This window comes from Pteropus alecto, unplaced genomic scaffold (genome assembly GCF_000325575.1).
Source record: "Pteropus alecto unplaced genomic scaffold, ASM32557v1 scaffold7, whole genome shotgun sequence".
Taxonomy (NCBI): domain Eukaryota; kingdom Metazoa; phylum Chordata; class Mammalia; order Chiroptera; family Pteropodidae; genus Pteropus; species Pteropus alecto.
Window position 1 is genome coordinate 37,562,355 of NW_006494614.1, and position 21,579 is coordinate 37,583,933.

At 36.5% G+C, this 21,579-nt stretch overlaps 1 protein-coding gene and 1 long non-coding RNA gene across 2 annotated transcripts; one reads left to right on the forward strand and one right to left on the reverse strand.

The window, feature by feature from the left end:
• Nucleotides 1-11,832: 11,832 nt before the first annotated feature.
• LOC112474595 lies at nt 11,833-15,791 on the forward strand. The gene is made up of 2 exons (XR_003044456.1): nt 11,833-11,959; nt 15,562-15,791. It is a non-coding gene; the product is annotated as an uncharacterized LOC112474595 (long non-coding RNA).
• Nucleotides 15,792-19,687: 3,896 nt separating this feature from the next.
• Nucleotides 19,688-19,903, reverse strand: ATP5ME (ATP synthase membrane subunit e). The gene has a single exon (XM_006926472.1). The coding sequence runs from the start codon at nt 19,901-19,903 to the stop codon at nt 19,688-19,690; it is 216 nt and encodes a 71-aa protein (XP_006926534.1).
• Between the last annotated feature and the right edge of the window lie 1,676 nt (nt 19,904-21,579).

Sequence of the window (21,579 nt, forward strand, 5' to 3'; positions counted from 1 at the left end):
GTTGGTTTAGGCTTTAGTCTAATTTTCTTTCCCCCAAGTGTGGTCAGAGATTTAAAAATGTCAGATTTTTTTCTTTACTAAAGTTATTTTACTTTTACAGAAATTTTGTGTTGAAAAAGTTTCTGTTTATTTTAATACCTTTCCTTTTAAAATTGCATTAGATAGAATTTTCAATGATAAGGGAAAATTAGAAGACTCCCTAAAATATTTCGTACACATTTCCAATAATAAAAACATCACTTATGGCTCCTCTGTAGAGAAGTTATTCAGATGAATCTCGGTGAAAGGTTTTAAGTTTAGGTTGCTTTGTTTATTTTACATGTCCTTGAAGAAAAATATAATTTTATCTGCACAGAATCTAGAAAACTTTAATTTCTTATATTTATGCCATAGAGCAAGACTATTAGTTGCTAATCAAGTTTGGGGGCAGTGCTGTTGGTGGAACAATAATTAAAACACAAGACAATTCTTTCTATTTAAGAAAGTAAAGGAATGTCCTCTTTTTTTTTTTTTTAACATTTTTATTAAGGTGATCTCTAAAAAAATTCCTATTATTCAATTACTAAGTTTGTTGAAGTTTAATTACTTCTGTGGTTATGATTGTTAGAGGCAAAATGCGAACATCATCTTTTTTTCCTCCACGTAGACACAGATGCTGGCCAGCACTGCAGATCACTGTGGGAGGGTTCATTTTGCAATTAAATAAGAGTAAGGAGAATGTTATGAAGTAATTGCTAGTTCCCCTCTCATCATTCTCCCCCCATACCTTTTAAAAAATTATTAAAGCTAAGAATGAAAGTGATTTCGGTAGAGTAAAATTCTGGGCTTAAATAAATTAGCTGAAGCATAACAGAGATAAACGTTTGCACTTAGCTTCAAGTATGAAATGGACATGTAACCTGGAGGTAAGTTGCTCTAAAAAAAAATCTGAAGATTTTATTTAATCACAAGCTTCAAATTAGTCAAAGAATGATATGGCTACCTTGTACTATAAAAACAGAAGTACAGTTGCAAAATCATGCCAAGTAATATTCTCACCGATCTACGAACTGGTCAGGTCACACCTGAGGTATCTTAATAGTGAAAATTTTAGGAGTAATATTGATAAACTGAAGTGGATGAGCAAATCAGAGCACTGAGTAGTGTGATGAACAAGACGTAGAATTAGAGATTCTAAGACTGAAGAAGACTAAAGGTGAGAAAATCACTGGCATTCAGTTAGCATCCCATTATGCCAGAAATTGTATTAGGTGCCTTCTAGAACCTGGCTTAATTCTCAGAATAATGCTATGCTGTAAGAATTATTATCTCCATGTTCCCAGTGGCTCTGTGTGGAAAGATTCTTTGGTAGTCAGCTAGAGAGTGTGACTCTAACTCCTGGTTGTCTGATATCAAAGCCTGTACTTTTCTTACCACACCTCAGGCTACCATCATCTGTGTTAGGTTCTTCAGAAATGATGTGTCAAGACTTGCTTCGTTCAACCCTCTGTTCAGTACTATTTTGGGCATCTGTAATATATGAAGCCCTGTGCCAAGAATTCTGCCCAAAGAAAGCTTATGACTTCTTAGAAGAAATAAAAATATGTGCCTAAATAGCTGCAATGCAAGATAGAAGGTACAGTTAATATGCTTCAAGGGAGGAAATATCGCTACTGAAGAAAAATTGTGGCCTTTGAACTGGACTTTGAAAGACAGGAATCTAGATGTACTAGAAGGGCATGCCAGACAGAAAGAACAGTATGCTCATAGGAAAGTGAGATGCATGTGTAGGAAATATCAAAGAGCTTAATGTGACTCTAGTGTACAGTAGGAGAGATTAACAGAAAATAAGTTGGAGAGATGAACTGACCTAGATGTGGGAGAGTCAGAAATGCCAAGCTAATGAATTCCATGTTGTTCTGTAGGCGATGGGGAGCCACAGTTGATTGCTTTTTTAAAATAGAGCAGTGACAATGGCCTCCAATGTGTTTTTGTTTGCTTAATTGTTTGTTTGTTTTTTGGTATAAAGGACTTTCTGCAGAGCACAAAACGAGGAGGAAGTTAGAAGGCTTTTGTGTTTCCAAGGGTGAGATAAAGAGAGTCTGAGTTACAGTATTGCCCAGCCTTCTTTTTCTTTTTAGGACCACCCAACCCTCATACATCGCACCCAACTGCTGGCCCGTCAGAAGGAGTCTTGACCTACCTCTTTGCCTTTTTCATTCTCCTTTGCCTCACTTTTCATTAAGCAAGATTCCTAGCTTCCTCACTTATACTTTCCTGGCCTCATATATTTGAGTTTCATTCTTACTTTTCTGGCATTTGGACACTAGTTTTCTCCTGTGTACTCTTCTCTGACCCACTTTCCATCCTTGAATTATTCCGTCATCTCAGGTAGGCTCATGATGCCTCTGTCCCGGCCTTATTCCTGTAGAGCACACTCCAGCATGTATTGGTCAGGATTTGCTGAGGAGAACAGAAACTACTCTAGCTAGTTTGCTCAGGAAAACACAATTTTAATTTAACGAAGGAGGTTCAATATCTCCTGGAATCACCAAGGGGGCTAGAGAGTCAGGCAGAGAGGCTCCGCAGCCAGGATCCACACCCACATCATATTGCGAGGGCTGCTGGAAGGGAGAAAGCACTGGGGCTACTGAGCTCAGACATTACAACCCAAACTGATGGATCTGGGGACTCAACTAGAGAAATTTCACCAAGGAGGTTCTGGATGAGTGATGCCTTTTCCGTGTCAATGAGTTTGTTGTCATTCTTGTAAAGTGTAAGCTTATAAGGGCTCCTACCTCTTACAGTTAGTGGTTCATTTCTAGAATGAAATCTTTGTGATTATCTGATTGGTGAAGCCTAAGTCCTTGCAGAGATGGATGCACCATGGAGCGAATAAAGGTCGAGCTTCAGGCCCCCTCAATGGCACAGACCCCTTCTGCAGCCCTGGAAGAGTCCTAGAAATGTCATAGGTTTTGGAAAATTTGCAAAAGAAAGATACCATAGCTACAACCCTGCCTTCCCCTGTCCCACTTGCTGAATTTAACACATTATCAACCATGAGCTGTGAAGCTTAAAGAAACTTTTCTGAACTATCAATGAAAGAAATATATTGACTCATCCTGTTAAAGGAAAGACTAAATTATCTCATAATATTTTTATTAAAAAAATCGAGAAATCATTGTCACGGGAAGAAGCAAAAAATATGTAGCTAAAATAATAATGAAAAAATATTAAAGAGGTGCATTAGGCAATTAATTTTAAAATTACATTTTTTCTGGGTTTGTGATGGTTGTGATAATGGCCAGCTTTTTAAAATTTGTATTTTTTTCTCAATCTAAATAAGTACTTAATTTTTAACCTAATTTTAGTTCATAATTTTGTTGTTTTTTGTCTATTCTGGAATATAAAGCTTTTTAAAATTAAAGTATAGTTTACATATGACATTATATTAGTTTCAGATGCACAGCATAGTGATTTGACATTTATATGCCTTATGAAATGATCATCACAATAAGTCTAGTAATCACCTGTCACTGTACAAAGTTACTACTATATTGACTGTATTCTCTCTGCTGTATATTACATCCTCGTGACTTATTAATGTTATAGTGATAAGTTTGTACTCTTAATCCCTTTCACCATTTTTGCCCTTCCCCCCACTGCATAACCCTCTGGCAACTATCTGTTTGTTCTCTGTATCTATGAGTCTGTTTGTTTTGTTTGTTCATTTATTTAGTCTTTTTAGATTCCACATATAAGTGAAATCATGTGGTATTTGTCTTTCTCTGACTTATTCCACTTAGTAAGCCCTTCTAGGTCCATTCATGTTGTCACAAATGGCAAGATTTCATTCATTTTATGGCTGAGTTGTTGCTTTTTTTCTTAAAGAAGGCCCTCAAATTGTATTAGCTTCAAGTGCTACAAAGCTAGAAAAGCCACTGGCTGAATCCCTGAACCTTGACTAAAGAGGCTAAGAGAGCTGTGGGAAATTCCCTAAACATTGGAATGATGTTTAAACATGCTGGGTGGCCCCAAACATGATGAATGTTCCTCCCATTGTGTTTGAGCACATGTCTCACATGTGAGAACAGCACCTCTCTTGAGGAAATTGGATTGGTATTGGAAAAGGAGTGGAGAGGCAGGAATATAGAACAGAAATATTGCATAGATATGGTGAGATATTGGACGGTGCATAAGAAGAGATGATCCTGATGATCAGCATAGATCATTATCAGGATGATAATGCTACTAACCAGGATAGAGATTTCAGAGATGGTACAGGCTAAGGGAGGAAGACAGAGAGTTTGCTTTTGAACTTTCTAGGACTCAAATTGAATAAGTCTCCGTAAAGGCTAAAGTTAGCAGACCTACTACTATTAATTCACTATCTCATAGTGCTGGATGAAGGATAGTAAAAATGACACTTATAAAATGTAACTTAACAGCCAAAGGAGGAAAATAAAGTAACCGATTTAAAAGAATTTCAACAAATGTAACTGAAGAGCATGTGTAGCTAAAAGGCATATTAAGACAAATGCCACTCTAACTAAATACCAGAGGTACTGCTGATGTTAACCAAACTTTAACCTTTTACTCTCAAAAATAGCAACAGTAGAAAAAAATCACCAAAACGAAACATAGCTGGCTTACAGAAACAGTTATAATAAGAGCAACTATTTATCAAGGGCTTACTATATGCTAAGTATTGTAAAAAATAATTTATATGTATTACTTTCATTATTCCTTATAACAACCAGTATGATAGTGTCATTATTACTATTTTACAAAGGGATAAACTGAGTCTTTTTTAAAATTAAATTTGTTGGAATGACAGTGGTTAATAGCATTATATAAGTTTCAAGTGTATAATTCTTTAATACATCATCTGTGTATTGCACTGTGTGCTCAATACTCAAAGTCTGGTCTCCTTCAGTCACCATATATTTGATCCCCTTTACCTTTTTCTTCCTCCCTATCCCCCTCTTCTTCTCAGGTAACCTTCATACTGTTATCTGTGTCTATGAGTTTGTTTTGTTGGTTGGTTTGTTGCTTTCTGTTTTATATCCCACAAATGAGTGAAATCATACGATTCTTGTCCTTTTCTGTTTGACTTATTCTTGTCCTTTTCTGTCTGACTTATTTTATAGTATGATACTCTCAAGATCCATCCACGTTGTCATACTTGGCAGTATTTCATCCTTTCTTATGTCTGAGTAGTATTCCATTGTATATATGCACCATTTCTTTATCCAATCAGTCCTCGAAGGACAATTAATTTGTTTCCATGTCTTGGCTTATGTGACTAATGCTTCGGTGAACATAGGGTAAACTGAGTCTTAGAGTGGTTAAGTTTTCTGCCAATTTGAAAACAGTTGTCTGAACTCTAAAATCTGTACCAAAGCATGTAACTAGAGCATTATATTGCTTTTTAGAATTCAGGTATTCTGCATTCATTAATTTGCTGGAACACACCCATTGGAGAGAGCATTTATGCAAATATATAAGTTAAGTTCTACCATAGACAATGGCCCATTCAGAGTTGCACAGAAATAAAGGACTAAGTAGACTGAATTCCTTGAAGAGCTTGTTTAAGGGAAGCAGCACAACTTAACATGAATTCGTCTGAAAAACAGAAAAAGAGAAATTATTTTTATGTTATGGATTATATTCAGTCCTTTTTCTTTCAAGTTTCAGATGAAAGACTTAAGCAGCTGGACTCTAGGGAAGATGGGACCAGGAAGCTACGGGCATCCTTACCCAGTGCTTGTCTGTAGGAAAATAGTTGCATAGGGATAATGGCACAATCTTATATTCTCAGTCCAATTGAGGTAGAGAAAAAAAATTGAGATAATAGAGGCTGCAGGTTAACGCTTTCCTTTTCTCATTCAGTCAGTACAAGCAATGGGATATCTCTACGCAAATTAACCATACTCTAATTTTTAGCCCTTTTAATTTCCTTCATTTTGTTTACCACAATTATTTTTTTTATTTCTTCGCTGATTATCTGTTTCCCCTAAAGCATGCATTTTTTTGCAGAAATAACATCACCCTGAACAGGATAACATTTGATTTTTGGAGAGGGAAAAAAATCTTAATTTTTGTAGTTATAAAGTACAGACATAGTGCTTAAACAGGGACTCAATATGTCTATGGTATTAACATTTCACAGTGGACGTGGTTAGGGAAAAAAAAATCTTAAAAATTTCCTTGGAAGAGGTGATAATGAAAAAAAAAGGTAGAGAAAGACTATTACAGGAGTTGAGCTTTAGAAGAGCAGGACCTGTAGATTCCTTATAGATTTAGCCCCAATGTCTACAACATCTTGCACAGAGAAAGGGCATAATAAATTTTTGAGGAATTGAACTTTCATATGTCTTATTAATGACTAATCACATTTCACATAGTGTTGTCGCTCTTTTAAAGGAGAGGGAAGAAGAGTTGAGAAAAGGGAATTATGTAGAGGAAGTTTTTTTTTCCTGAGGGAAGCTAGGCCGGTGGGGCAAGAGTACAGATATAAATTATCAAAGTTTCAACTCAGAAGTGAAGTTATCTTCTCCATTTTTCAGAAAGCTGCTCTGTCATAGCTAGCTAGTGTTGACTTTTACTATCTCTATGCAAAGTACCTAATTTTAAAACTGGCACACATCATTTAAATCAGAATTTTCTTGTTATTCTCATGCTTTACCCGATGTCATTCCTGAATATTATTATATCTTCCACATGAGCTCAGACTTGAATCTGAGTTGCTCAGAGCCCTGACTGCCACTTGTGAGTGGGTTTAAAATGTGGGAGAAGAGAGGTTCATTGGATTCCAGCCATTTCATAGTATCCATTCTTGGCCAGACAGGCTCCATGCCCTGCCTCCTAACAGATTAATATTGGGGTCTGATTAGGTCAGGGTTGGTAACCAGGCCCGACCCTGCTTAGCTTCCGAGATCAGCCGGGATTGCGTTCGTTCAGGGTAGCATGGCTGTAGACCCAAGACTTCTTTATACAGCTTCCTCTCATAAAGTAAAGGTCACAACCTCATGATTCTGCAGAAAAAGAAGAAATGCAGTGTTCAGTCCCTGGTGCTGATTTGTCCTCAGCCTTATGCTTTAAGAACCCATGGTCTCACAAGGGAACTTTCAATACGGGGATCTTTAAGGACATTCTGTTCTTTAGTGTTGGCTTTGTACACCTCAGTCTTCTGTTCTATATACCTCAAATGGCACAAGATTCCCATGTGTTGGTTATGTAGATGGAAATACTCTTAAAGGCATATTATACCTAAATAGAATTTCCACATATTAATTAGAATAGTTTCCAAGTAAAGCAATAAAAATCACAAGGAATAGAAAATAAGACTCTTAAAAGAAGATAAAATTGTTTGTTTATTCCAAAAGAGGCAGCTGAAGAATGATTTAACAAATGTCTAGACATTTATGGAATTATATCCTTATATTTCTTCATTCATTGTAAGATGATCTAAATGATCATAGAAATTATTACAGAAGAATAAATTGTTTTGGAGCATAGAAAAATGTGTTCCACTGGACATAGGGAGGAGATTTTGACTGCAAGAAGTTCATAGAATTCAGAACACAGGAGAATTATTAGCATCCAAGAAGGGTCTATGTTTCCTCTGAGACTTTTGGCAAAAGGAAAAGATGATGGATATAGTGAAATATTGAGGTGGAAAGTAGCCAGAGTTTCCATGACAGGTGTCTCTTGATCTATCTCAAAAAGAATATTCTCAAGTAGAGCCCGTATTTAAAATTATTTTCCAAGGGCAAGTGAATGCTTCCATAGAGCTACTATTTCATTCTGTTGTGTATCATCCATTTTACGAAATCATTGAGCCCCTTGTAAGAGTGATAGAGCTGGCATGTCGCTTTCGGTCAATAAGGATCTTAACCATACTGGCACTACATAAGCGATTCCCCTGCAGGAGGGTACATAGAGGTCATCAACTTTCAATGAATGCAGTGAAGAGGAACTGAGAAATTTGAGCAGGGAAAGAACTGAAATAGCCCATGTAGGAAGTATATCAGAAAGTTTATATGCACTAAAAATGTCTTATTGATTTTTAGAAATCAGAAGATAAAGGACATTGACACTGAATTTTTTTAATCTAGAGGTTTCAAACAATCAGAATGTGTTTTTTAAAGAAAGAGTGGAATTATGAAAGTACGGTAGAGACTCTCTTAACAGACCTCCACTTAAACAAATCTCCAGACTAAGCGGATCCTCTCCATTTTCACTGTAACGTTCTGGCAGATGCATATAGCATACTGTGTGCAAAATACCCATGGCATGTTCGCTACTTTCTAACTCTCTTCTACTCCCATTGGTTGAATTGTTTGTACTGACTATTTGTTATTGTAATTATACATTTAAAAATTGTGTATTAAAATGGACTTTTTAAGTGTATAGTTGTATATATGACATTTTGTATAGATTAGTATAACCAACACCACGATCAGGATACAGAAAAGTTTCATCACCCCCTAAAAGTCCCTCTTGCTCTTCTTTTATAGTCACACTCTCTCCCCATCCCTACTCTGGCAATCACTGATCTGTTCTTCAGGCTTATAGTTTTGTTCTTTTGAGAATGATATAAATGAATTTGCATCATCCATAAGCTTTTGAAATTGGCTACTTTCATCCGGTATAATGCCTTTGAGATTCATCCAAATTGTCCTGTGTTTCACTAGTTTATTTTTTTATATTGCTGTGTAGTATTTTATTGTGTGGATGTACCACTGCTCGGTTAGCCATTCACCCATTGAAGGACATTTGGGTTGTGTCCAGTGTGTGGCTATTATGAATAGAGCTACTAAAAACATTCATGTAAAGATTTTTCTCTGAACATAAGCATTCATTTTTCTAGGGTTTATACAGCAGAAGTGGATTATTGTGTCATAAGATAAGGGTATTTTAACTTTATAAGTAACTATCAAATTGTTTTCCAGAATAGTTGTTTCACTTTTTTATTCCCATCAGCAATGTAGGAGAATTCTAATTACACTGTATTCTTATCAGCACTTGGTACTGTCGGTATTTTTTAAAATCATTTTAATATGTTGAGGTGAATTAAAATTCATCATGGTTTTAATTTGTGTTTCAATACAATGGCTAAAGATAACGAATATCTTTTTATGTGCTCATTTTTTATCTATTTTTTTTTTTTTTTTTTGGTTAAGTGTCAACCATTTTTCAAACATATTTTTAGCACTACACTCTTACTTCTTTCCTTCTGGGACTCCAGTGTATCAAAGGTTAAACCTTTTGTTATAATCTCACAGGTTCCAAAGCTCAGTTCTTTTTTTATTTTTTTCATTTTTTTTTTTCTCTCTGTTGTCCAACCTCAATAATTTTGATTGACCTATCTTTGAGTCCATTGATTCTTGCTTTATTATCTCCATTTTGCTACTGGGCCCAGAAATGAGTTTTGTTTATTTCAGTTATTGTACTTTTTAGTTCTAAAATTTCCAATTGGTTCTTCTTTATACCTTCTCTTTTATTACAGAGGCTTTCTAATTTTCTATTTTATTCAGGTGTTTGTGAGTGCTTGTTGGAGCATTTTGTAAGAGCTGCTTTAAAATCTACCCTAGGTAATTCTAATATCTGTGTTATTTCAGCTTTGACATCTGTTAATTATCTTTTCCTATTCAAATTGAGATTTTTCCTGGTTCTTTGATACCAAATGATTTTGAATTATATCCTGGACCTTTTGAATATTATGTTATGAGACTCGGATCTTATTTAAATCCTATGGAAAATGTTGCTGCTTGTGTTTTAGCAGGTGATTAGTCTGCTTAGGTTCAGGTCATAATTTCCAAGCCACCATCAGTGGATGGTGGTTCTAACATCAGTTCAGTATTTATGCCTTTGCAGTGTTGTTAGGATCTGCCCCAAGTGTGCACCATCCAGTGGCCAATCTGAGACATGGGCAGGTAGGTAGTCAGTCTATCTGGTGAGTTTAAATGCTGACTTGAGTCAGATCCATGTATGGGCAGCTATGAGGTGAGCTCAGGATTCATAAATAACTTTATGGGGGTCACTTTCCTGAGTTCTTCTCTTTTCTAGATCTCTTTGTACTTTTTAGTACTTTTTAAACTCCTCTTTTTTGGTTCTCTGGCCTGAAAGGTGGGGCTTTATTTATACCATTCTGCCGTAAACTTTTGCAGCTGTGCCGACCTGTAGGGCTAAGCCTTAAAAGGGCCAAGGTTGGGGGTAGGGAGAGTGGGGAACTCAATGCTCCTTCAAACAGTGATACTTCACATTCTGGCTTTTTCCTTTAGTTGGTCTGCTATAATTTACTTTTTAGACAAATAGCTGTTCCATGCGTTCTGTTCAAATTTTACAGCTGCAGTCAATAGGAGAGACAAGGAGAAGTGTTTTTATTCTTATCTGGAACCTGACCTCTATAGATTTTAATTCAACATTAGGTAAACCAATATAATATGAGTGCGGAAACAAAGTGGTTAAAATTTTTTGTAGCAATGGAATGTTTTGGAGGAACTCCATAGAAGTGAGTTGGTAAAAAAAAATATTAAATCTGTAAACAACAGTAAAAGATTAGGGAAAAGTCCTTGAAATCTAGATGGGTTCTATACCTGTTTCACAACTGTATATAAGCACTTATCTAGATGGGTTCTATACCTGTTTCACAACTGTATATAAGCACAACTGTATATAAGCACTTTACACAAATCACAGATGATGCATCAGGATGTTTGTGCTAGAAGGAAGACTCAGAACCTTAATTAGCAGATCTATTTTCAAGTAAGAGGTCTTGGCTCTCTATTAAAAGTCTAGCAAATGAATTATGTTTTATATGTTTGAAGATAAAATAAGATGTGTATTTTTAAAATGATTCTATACAAACTGATTATTTTTTTTGGTTCTCTTCTAAGTGGATTAGGATTTTTATGTAATGGTTAGGAAAGTGATCAAAATGTGTTGGTTTGAAAAAGAGAGAAGTAGAAGCAGGGAAACCAGTAAGGAGTTGACTATGATCGTCAAAATGAGAGCCTGCCAAGGAAATGGAAAAGACAGATAAAAGAGGCATGAAAAAGGAAGAACCAGCTAGACTTGTGAAAAAAAAAAAAAGATGTGATGGAGAAATTGTCAAGATTACTATGAGGCCTGGGGCCTGAATGATTGAACAGTGCCAGTAACAAAAATAGAAAAGTCAGACAAGGCATTTGTAGAGTCAAAAAGTACTTATAGAAGGTCAAGAATGAAATAGTAAAGCTTACACCTGTTGAGTTTGATGGGATGATTATATAGCCACATGATAATATCAAGTATGGAAGAGTGATTCTATTTCCAATCTCGCAATACTATTGTAGAGTCTGACATCTACTAAACCAAAGGGATATAGAAAGTAGCCTTTACACTGTAGCTTCAGGCTGGAAAGGCAACTGATACGTTTTAGCATAATAAAGAACCACAGAAATGCTAGAAAGGGGAGATGTTTGAGTACTTTTTGGATGTTCTGTCCTGGGCCAGATCACCTCAAGGGCTCTTTTTTTTTTCAGCTCTTGAGCAGAAACAGCCCTTATTCTCAAACACATATACTCAACCCAACCAATTGCAGTTGCAGACATGTCTAAGAATGATTGACAACTCATGCAGAGAAGAAAGGGGCGGTAAGACTTTGGAGATGGAATCTGTGGCAGGGAAACACTCAGCACCCATTCTAACCCCCTTCTACCTAGTCTTTTCTTTACCAAAAATCTTGCCTTCTCAGATTCCCTTGTAGTTAAGGTTGACCATGTGACTTAGATTGGCCAATGAGATGTAAATAAATAGCAATCATCAGCTTCCTGCTTCTTCCTGCAGCTTCCTGCTGTAGTACCTGGAATGCATATAATGCTTGGTACTGCAGCAGTCAGTGCTAACGCATGGAGAAGCAGAAGAATAAAAGATGCCTACTTCATTACAGCAAGCCTCAAATTGCTTACCCCTTGGATTCTAATTGCTTTAGGTAAGTAACTTAACATATGGATAAACCACTCTAGTTGGGTTTTTGTTTAATACTTTTGAGCACATCCCTTAACTATATAGGAGCTCAAAGATTAAAAAGAACTCCAAGACTATTTGTGAGAAGGAAAAAATGCACATGAAAATATGAAGAACTGAAATTTAAAGGTGCTGTCTCTTGAGACGGAGTATACCACTCCGAGATTCTAGAACTCAAACCTCACATTTGTAGACAGAACAGGGGAGAATGATTAGAACAATAAGCTAAAGAAGTAAAACTCAAATCTCCAGGGTTAGAATAGAAGACCTGAACCTGAAGTGCTAACTGGCCATTCTCTGGGATTCTATGAGGAACGCCTAACCAGCTAACAGTTACGCTGATTCATGGCAAACTGACTTTAAGGAGACTTCCTTCCACAATAAAGTGATATGGAAGAGGGGAAAATGTCTCCTCTTTCCCCCGTTAGTGCTTCTGGCTGGTCTAATAATCAAATTGGCATGAGACAAATTAACCTGAGAAAATAACCAAATTTAATTATGTATGTACATATGGGAGTTCCATGAGAATGTGGGGCCCTGAAGTAAAATTGAGCAGTTCAGGTTTATAAGCCATCTTGAGCTAAGAAGAAAGTGGGGGAGGGGAAGTTTGTAGTTTGGGACTTCAAAGGGGTGAAAGGTCATTAGCATGGGGATGGAAAAGCAAATGTTTGGTAAACAAATGTTTGCTGGGCCATCTTTAACAATGGGACATAGAGGGGACTTTGGTCAAAAGGGCCTTGCTAGGTTCCTCCCTATCTATCACACTAGTTCATATTAAAGTATAGTTACCTATAACCATAGCTTCCTTCCTGGAGCATGTCTTTTATCTGAATTCTTTTAGGTAATTAGGGGAAAGTTCAAAAGTTTTTTTCTGAATCTTTTGTTTCTTAAAAATAAACAGCTTAAAATAATCAATTTCCCAAGAAAGACATATTTAAGGGTGGCAAACTCTGCTCCCCCTCAGTGGCATGGTGCTTAGGTTATACCAATGTATAGTAAGAAATGACAAGAATAGAGTTGGAAAGAGAGGGTATTTATTTGGAATTATCATAGTGATATTTCTAGTTAATTATTCGATATCTAGCAAATGAATATCACATCATAGGCACTAAGTACTTATATGACAGTTAATAAGATATGAAATATTGAAAGGCAAATTTACTGTCTCTTTCAAATCGAATAATCTGTTATTCCTTGCATGCTCTCGCCTACCTCAGAGTCATAACACATGCCATTCTTCTGCCCCAGAACTCTCATACTTCTATCCTAACCATGTCCCTCCCTCACTTTAAAACTCACTCAGCTCAAAAAGATTTTTCTCTCGGTCACTCCAACCTGTGTCAGTTGCTCTAATAACCACACACAGCCATGTTGTAATTTTATGTAATGCCACTACTAAGCTTTGCTGTGAATTTTAAAAAATTAGATAAAATAAAAGTATTTCTCTCTCTTTCTCCTATAAAATTGAAAGCTATCCAGAAGGGATATATATTTTTTATTTCGATTCTATTTCCTCATACTCCTACCTTTGAGACGTGTAGTTATTTTTCCACTCAGTAAATATATTAGAGTGACTCATGCTGAGACACAGTTCATGCATTTTCGTTTAACAAGAAATAGAAATGACCAGCCAGATCTAATTCTGTAGTCACTAAATAAAGAACAGGGAATGATTATCTGAGCAGTGTATTTCCAAATAAAAACATAACATTTAACATTGGACTTGGAATCTTACTGCAGATTCGGACTGTAACTCTGACTTTCAGAAGCCCAAAGAAAGATATTTAACATCTGGGTCTGGGTTTTTGTTTTATTTTATAAGAAACAAGCTGTTCCATGAGTTACTTAATGTATATAAAGCCATCTCTAATGACCCTGGGTAAGATTGTTGGGGTGTGGGAAATAAAAAACTTCTGAAAGGGAGAAATCTCATTAGGAGTAAATATGTAAAGTGAACCTTGTGGCTATAAGGTCTTAAAATATTACAGAGAGTAAAAAACTCAGCTCTCTCATGTGATGGATATGGGAACTTAAAACTAAAAAAGTTTTGCTTCTCTTTTCAAGGTGAGGTTATTTTACATTCAGTTCTCAAAACGAGTTTCTAAGTTGTGCAGGTACCCTCTCTCTAGTAATGTCCTTGCTCACATCCTGGAGAAAGTGCTATTGGTGAAACTGAGTTACATGTATTGAAGTCTTTCAACAAGGAGAACTTTGTACAGAACATACGATGGATGGACAGATTTTCATCAGACTCAAACCTGCCTTGTAGTAAATGCCAGAGTAGTTTAACAGCAAAGACAATAAGAAGGATTTTCACCAGGCTGCTACTGTGCAGACTTAAAAAGAAAACCATGCGCAAAGCTAATCAGACCTGCTATCGAATGCAAAGAAATGCTATCTTATTGACAAAGGATGTTCAGTTATCAGGAAACAAACAAACAAACAAACAAACAAACAAAAAACCCAGCCATGGAGAATAGTAAATGCCTCTTGGAGTGTTTGGTTTTATTTTACTTTGGGTAATAAGTTACCTCGATTGGTATATGCTAAGAAGCAAATTAAAAGAAGAAAATATACTCCAGTCCTGGTTCTGGTATTGATTATCTGTATAATTTCATTGATCTGTTAACATATTCATGCGCTTTTTTTTCCCTTTAAATACATCTTAGGACTGAGATAGTAATGCCAAACTAAGAGTAATAACCAGTGAAAGTATTTAAGTGTATATACTTATTTTTAAATTGTCAGGTAATGAACTCAATGGAGGAAGCAATTTTAACATAATGATATATAATGTAAATACTTTGTTTTTAATACAATTTTTACTCTTGATGTTATTTTACTCACCCATATTAACATTACAATGCATTTTATTCCTTGAGCACAAGTTAAATTATGCCACAGAGAGACAGTCCAGAAATGAAATGGTAGAGGGATGATATCATAAGGGCAAAATGGCTATGGAAAGTTCAGAGTAGATTTATGCATATAAATAATGGAATATTAGATATCAGTGCCAGCTGCCGGCATTACAATTCCCTACTAAACATATCTTACAATTTGCAGTACAGCTTGACAGGTTGAAAAAAACTCTTAAGTTAGAACTTAGCTACATCTTTCTTACGACAGAATGGCTGGACTACAGAAGCACGTGCCTCTCTTTAAAGCTTCCTGGTGGTTCACAGTTCTTAGCAAATATGGTTGATTCTTCCCCACTGAGAAATGTTTGTTTCCAGGAGGGCAAGCCCAAGGGCCAATGCAATGAAATGCCTGCTTTGTTCAAGATAATTTCCAGAGGTTGGATAGATTGAGTGGGTGTGAACGTATTTATACTGGATTCCATTCCAGCAAGATGACTCAGAATTCAGAAGGTTGGTGCTTCAGCCACCCACAGCTCTTTTCCAGGCAATTCTAAATATTTTAATCCTGATGCTCTGATTAACTGAGACTCTGATGCAGTACCTGAAAGCCATACTGCTTCCTAACTGCTCACCAGCTTTGGAGCTGGTGGAGGCTAAGGGTGGGAGAAGAAGGGGTCCAGAATCTCACCTGCTTGCTCTTTAACAGGACGGAGAATAACAGGCAAAACGCGAAGGAAAAAGATGAAGGCTGGAGGCAGAGGATGCTGTTTATCTTTCTCAGCATGTTGATAAAATATTTGCCAAGATCAAAAGTAGGAGATATTGAACCTGAGCTCTACTAGAGGAAGCTTTGAGCCAAATACAGCTAACGACATATAAAGTTTCGGCAATATTGCTAAGCATGTAATCAGTTTTGTATCTAATAAATGTGTTGGTTTATAGTTGCCTTTTATTTTGTTCTCCTCCTGCCTTTCATCAATTTGTTATTAATTTGGGGCATAGTATCTCTAAGGGAAGTTTATTGTTTAAAAATGCGATACCTAATTGTACAATCGTTTGGGCTATTTCTGGAGAAAAATGAAGAAAACCAAAGTTATCCAGTTCTAAAAAATCAGAAGAAATTAAGTTTGCTTTTTAATTGCCTCCTTCCTTTTTTCCTCTTGTTGTGTTTCTGGGAAGGGAGAGTCCACGTAATCTAATCGTAAATTATTGGGATCTGATATTCTAGTTAATGATTATCTACTGGGGAGGAGGGTTTGCCAGGCTGATTCAGACTCAGAGAATTTCTGGACAAGGAGTAATAACCACAGCCAAGGAGCCTGACAATTGGGGAAATTTCCTCTTCTTTAACTGGATGCAAAGCCTAATAATATTTAATGTAGGAAGGACATTTACAAAGTGGATTGCCCCTGTGTACCTGTCGCATTGTTTATTTCCTTTGTAGGAAACATTGTTTTTAAACTTTAGAATGTAGATAAAAACTTTAGAATGCAGTTTAACCTGGAGACAACTCTGGTTAAACTAGAAACCTGTGGTTCTGAAATGTTTATTTCTGACCTTCTACCTTTTTTTTTCCTCCCTCTTAGTGACTCATTGTAATACTAACTTTTCATAAGCTACTTTCGGGCTTAAGAAATACATTTTAGCATCTCCTATAAAAGTTGAAAGGCAGAGTTTTCTAAGCTCTTTTTGTTTCTTCTTTAAGATTTTAAAAATCAGACTAGTTTGCTAAAGCTCCTTCCCCAAAGTTCTAAAAAAATTAAATGAGTTTTATAGGTTTTTCACAAAACTTAGGAATGATTTGAAGTTTAAAAACAATGGCTTGAGATTTGTTGCTAACTAGACCTCAGAGTAAGACTGGCCTACGTCATTAAAAAAAATTTTTTTTCCAATTTTGCTTATATTTTTTTGTAATATACATACATATGTGTGTGTGTGTGTGTGTGTGTGTAATATACATACATATATATATACATATGTGTAGTAAAGACATTTAGGTATTTGAAAAAGGTTTTGTTGGTAGCCAGAAATAGTTGTATTTGGGATGAAATTGGGTGCATTTTTGTGTGTAATGGGATGAAACAGATGTCGTCTATGGATGTTTATGTTTTAATTGATCTCAAGCCATTGTTAAGTCTGTTTTAAGTCTGTTTTCAACTGAGAATGAATGCCATCTTATTTGTGGCTTCTTCCTATCCTTTGTGAAGGATATTCTTATCTTTTAAATATTACAGTCACTTTACCCCTTTAAAGTCAGGGAAAAGATAATGAAGTGAAAAACACTCATCTGTGTACTAGTCAGATCTTATTCAGATTCCACAGAGTTCAGAATTATCATTCTATCCATGTCATTGAATTAGCTATCTCATAATGGTGTGGGTAAGTAATTGACCAGAAATCTGCATTGTAAATAAGAATTTAGGAGGACTATTAAAAGCAATTCTTTGTTTTTTTTTAGCAAAACTGTCTATATTAGGTGATAATAATTGAGACTTTATTTATTTTAAAAATTATTTATTTACCACATTATTTACAAAATAAAAAATTAAGTTGGACCCTTACCTTATTACCACATTAAAAGTTAACTAAAAAGGATCAAAAACCTAAACATAAGACCTAAAACCATAACACTCTTAGAAGAAAACAGGGGGAGGCTTTATGGCATTGGATTTGACCATGATTTCTTGTATATGACACCAAAAGCACAAGCAACAAAAGAAAAATAGATAAGTTGGACTTTGTAACAATTAAAAAACTTTCATGGATAAGAGAGAAGAGGCAACTGAAAAATGCAAAGAAAAGTGCTTGCAGAAATGACCGATTCAGTCTGTTAAAGCCCATTGCTAACTGCCCTCTCTCTCTCCCTTTCAAGACTCTCCAGCTCTCATCTGTTGATTCATTGTTTGCCAACCAACTAATGTCCTTTATTATCTCTGTAGCTGTGTAGGAATAACAAGACTGTATAAAACTGCTTGTTATGTTACAATTGGGGCTCAGCCTTTGGATAGGAATCCGCTGAGCAGGTGCTGGCTTTAATAAGTGTTGTTTCCTACTTATAGCCTCAGCGTCCTGTCTCTCTGTTCAAGAATCCTATAACAGTGCTGATAATGCCAAGGTCGCAAGACAAACGACCTGTAAGACCAGTGGTCTGAAAATTCCTCTCCCCTTACAGCTCCCCCACCGGAAGCTCCCCCTCCCATCCTGAGTCATGAGGCACACGTGAAACCTCAGACAAAGGAATCACGTGCCCCTTTGCATGGACACTGCAAGAGTATATGAGCTGTAAGAAATCTAACCAAGGGGAGCTCTCCACCGGCATTAAATTCTCCTTCCTCTAACAAAGTTGTCTGAGCATCCAATCTTCTCCATCGGGTGTTGCTTCCTGCAACATGGATTAAAAGGCATTATCAAGAAAGTGAAAAGGTGACTGACAGAATGGTAGAGAATATTTACAAATCATATATCTGATAAGGGATTAATATCCAGAATATATAAAGAACTCACTCCTACAACAACAAAAAATTCTTGATTAAAAAATGGAAAGGACTTTTCTCCAAAGATATTCAAATGGCCAATCAGTACATTAAAAAAATGCTCAAAATCACCAATCATTAGGGAAATGCAAAACAAAACTCAATGAGATATCACTTCACACCCATTAGTTTGGATATATAAATATGTATAAATATATATCAACACAAAAATAACAAATGTTGACAAGGAGGTAGAAAAATTGGAGCCCTGTGCACAGCTGGTGGGAATGTAAAATGGTGCAGTCACTGTGGAAAACAGTGGTTCCTCAAAAGAATTAAACATAGAATTATCATGTGATTCAGCAATTCCACTTCTGGGTATTTACGGTTCCAGTTTTGGACATTTAGATACAAGAGTTGATGATAACAAGGAGCATTTGAGACCTGTTCCTTGGCACTTGTTAGTTTGGCTCAAATAAACTCTTATAAAAATTCTATAAGAAAAAAAAAATTGATAGCAGAGACTTAAACAGATACTTGTACACCAGTGTTTATAGTAGCATTATTCACAATAGCCAAAAGTTGGAAATGAATGTCCATCAGTGGATGAATGGATAAACAAAGTATGGTATATACATGAAATATTTTCAGCTTTAAAAAGACATGAAATTCTGATACATGCTACCACATTGTTGAACCTTGAAGACATTATAAGTGAAATAAACCAGATATGAAAGGGCACATATCGTAATTTCCATTTGTATGAGATACCTAGAACAGTCAAATTTATAGCGAACAAGGTAGAATCGTGGTTCCAGGGGCTGGGAAGTGGAGAGGTACAGATGATGGGGAGTTATTGTCTAATGGGTCCTGAGTTTTAGTCTGGGATGATGAAAAAGTTCTGGAGATGAATTATAGTGATGATTGCACAACGACGTAATGCCAATGACGTAAAGCATAAACTGTACGCTTCAAAGTGGTTGACATGATAAATTTTGTTACGTGTATTTTCTCACAATAAAAAAATCCATTTTTTTTTTTTATTCTTAATTTGGTCTTCCCTAAAAGGTGACCCATGAGAAAAGATTTAAAAGTAAGTGGTTTATTTGTGATCCTAAGAAATATTGTTGAGCAGAGAAGAGAGGCAAGAAAGAGAAGGCAGTCCAAATGGTCTGTGTTATCAAGCGAGTTACCGCTTTGAAATACTGAGACTTCATCTGGCTGGGTACTCTGGGGTCCAGTATAATATCCACCTCAGAACTGACTCCCTCATGGGAATTTCCATCAGTCATTTGTTTTTTTTTTCATCACACAACACAGAAAACTTTTTCGTCCACACTGCTGCGGAGAAAGGTAGGCTCACTTCAGTATGCTGTCATCTCGGGCTTCTGCCAATTCCCTCTCAATCCATTTCAGTTCATCCTGCTCCTTCTTCTCCTCGATGGCTATCCTCCTCTCCTCTTCTGTTGGACGTTTCAGGCAGCTGTAGCTCTTGGCTCCCAAGGACACGCCCAGGAACAGGGAGGAATAGCGGCGGAGCTTGATGAGCAGAGAGACCTGCACTAGCGGCACCATCTTGTCCGTGACCTTCGCACTGGAAGAACAATTAGGGCAGAATAGGATGCTACAAGGCCTCAGAAAGTCGTGGAGTCGCCTCATCAGTCATTTTTTTAAGGACTGCTCCTCAGATGTCTAAGTCCCTTGAACCAGGTGCAGCAGAGTAAATTCCAGTGTCTGGTGAAAGTTCTTGGGCAAAGGGACCCCAGTGCTGGCAGCTGGTAAAGGTTGAGGCACTGATAGCATCTTCCTCAAAATATTTAATTTAGACTTTTTTGGTTTTTCTAATTCAAACCAGATGACACAAATTAATTTAAATTGGAAGAGATGTCGATTAGGCAGATACTGAATAATATACTATAGGACTTACTGGGTGTGAAGCTTGTATTAGGCACCACATCACCCCCTTCCTGTGACCGTCTATCTTTGACAGACAATGCTAGTCTGTAGCATCCTTAGCATCAGTCCAAGTCTTCACTTCTCAATTTGCTTCTCATCTCCTGCTCTAGTAAGAAAAACCACACAGGAGCTTTTCTTTCTGAAGAAAAACTTGGCTGAAAAATCTTAGTTATCTTCTGAATGTTATGGAATCTCATTTAGTTATTTTGTATTCCATATATACATACACACAACGTTTCCTGTAACTATTAAATAGAAGAAGGAAATGGGGAGGAAAGGGAGGCGAAGATGGTGGAAAAGTCACTTGGAGGATAGGAACTGGGCAGGACTCTCAAGAACAAAGCTGTGGCTGTAGAGTAGTGAGAATGATCAAGGCTTAATTTCACTTGTATTTTGATGAATACCAGGGACAACTCTCATTGTGAGACTATTTATGGTATAATTGTTTGAAACTTTACAACTTTCTCTTTGCTTGGTGCTTTCACCCTTTTCCTGTTTCCTGTTATATTCAAAAGTAAAACCAAACCTATCCAAACAAAAAGTCCTTGAAAAACCTTAAAAAGGTTATGTGGTTTCAAGGCAGACATGATGTCACATAAATTTTTTTCGATGTGTGGGACACTAAGAGGACTAAAATCCTCATGGAAACACCGTTGAAAATGGAAGCTGATGATCCCACCCTGATGAAATGGAAATTAAAAAGGAGTCCATCACACCTTTTATCCTTGACACCCACTATAAGTTGCCACTCTGGCTTAAAGCTGAAGAAATCCCCACTCTCTCAGTGAGTGAGAAGACAAGAAGGTAGTCTCATGGAATACTAGGTTGAAATCAAAACCTTTCCCCCGGAAATATTTGAAAATGTGATGCTTAGGTTCCAACATGCTGACAGTAAAATTACAGTTTAAATAGGTTTTGTGACCTAATGACTCACTTTTTCTCACTTTTGGGACTAAACATATTTTATGTTAGGAAATTCCTCAGCTGGAAGATTTAGTGAGAGGAAAAGTTAATGTTAGCCATTGAGGAGATTTTGCTTTTCAGTTACCTGCCTGGGTTGTATTTTTAAATGCATACATGTATAAATTTATATGTGTCCTTTCTGAGGTTTGAATATTTGACTTAAAAGTGTACCACATGCGTTCTCAAGGAATGAAAAGACACGGAGGAAACTTAAATGCATATTTCTAAGTGAAAGAAGCCAGTCTGAAAAGGCTACATACTGCACGATTCCAACTGTGACATTCTGGAAAAGGTAGAACTATGGAGACAGTAGGAAGATTAGCGGTTGCCAG

Excerpts from the sequence above, each read along its gene's own strand:
- ATP5ME (XM_006926472.1), bottom strand. The coding sequence starts at position 19,903 with ATGGTGCCGCTAGTGCAGGTCTCTCTGCTCATCAAGCTCCGCCGCTAT.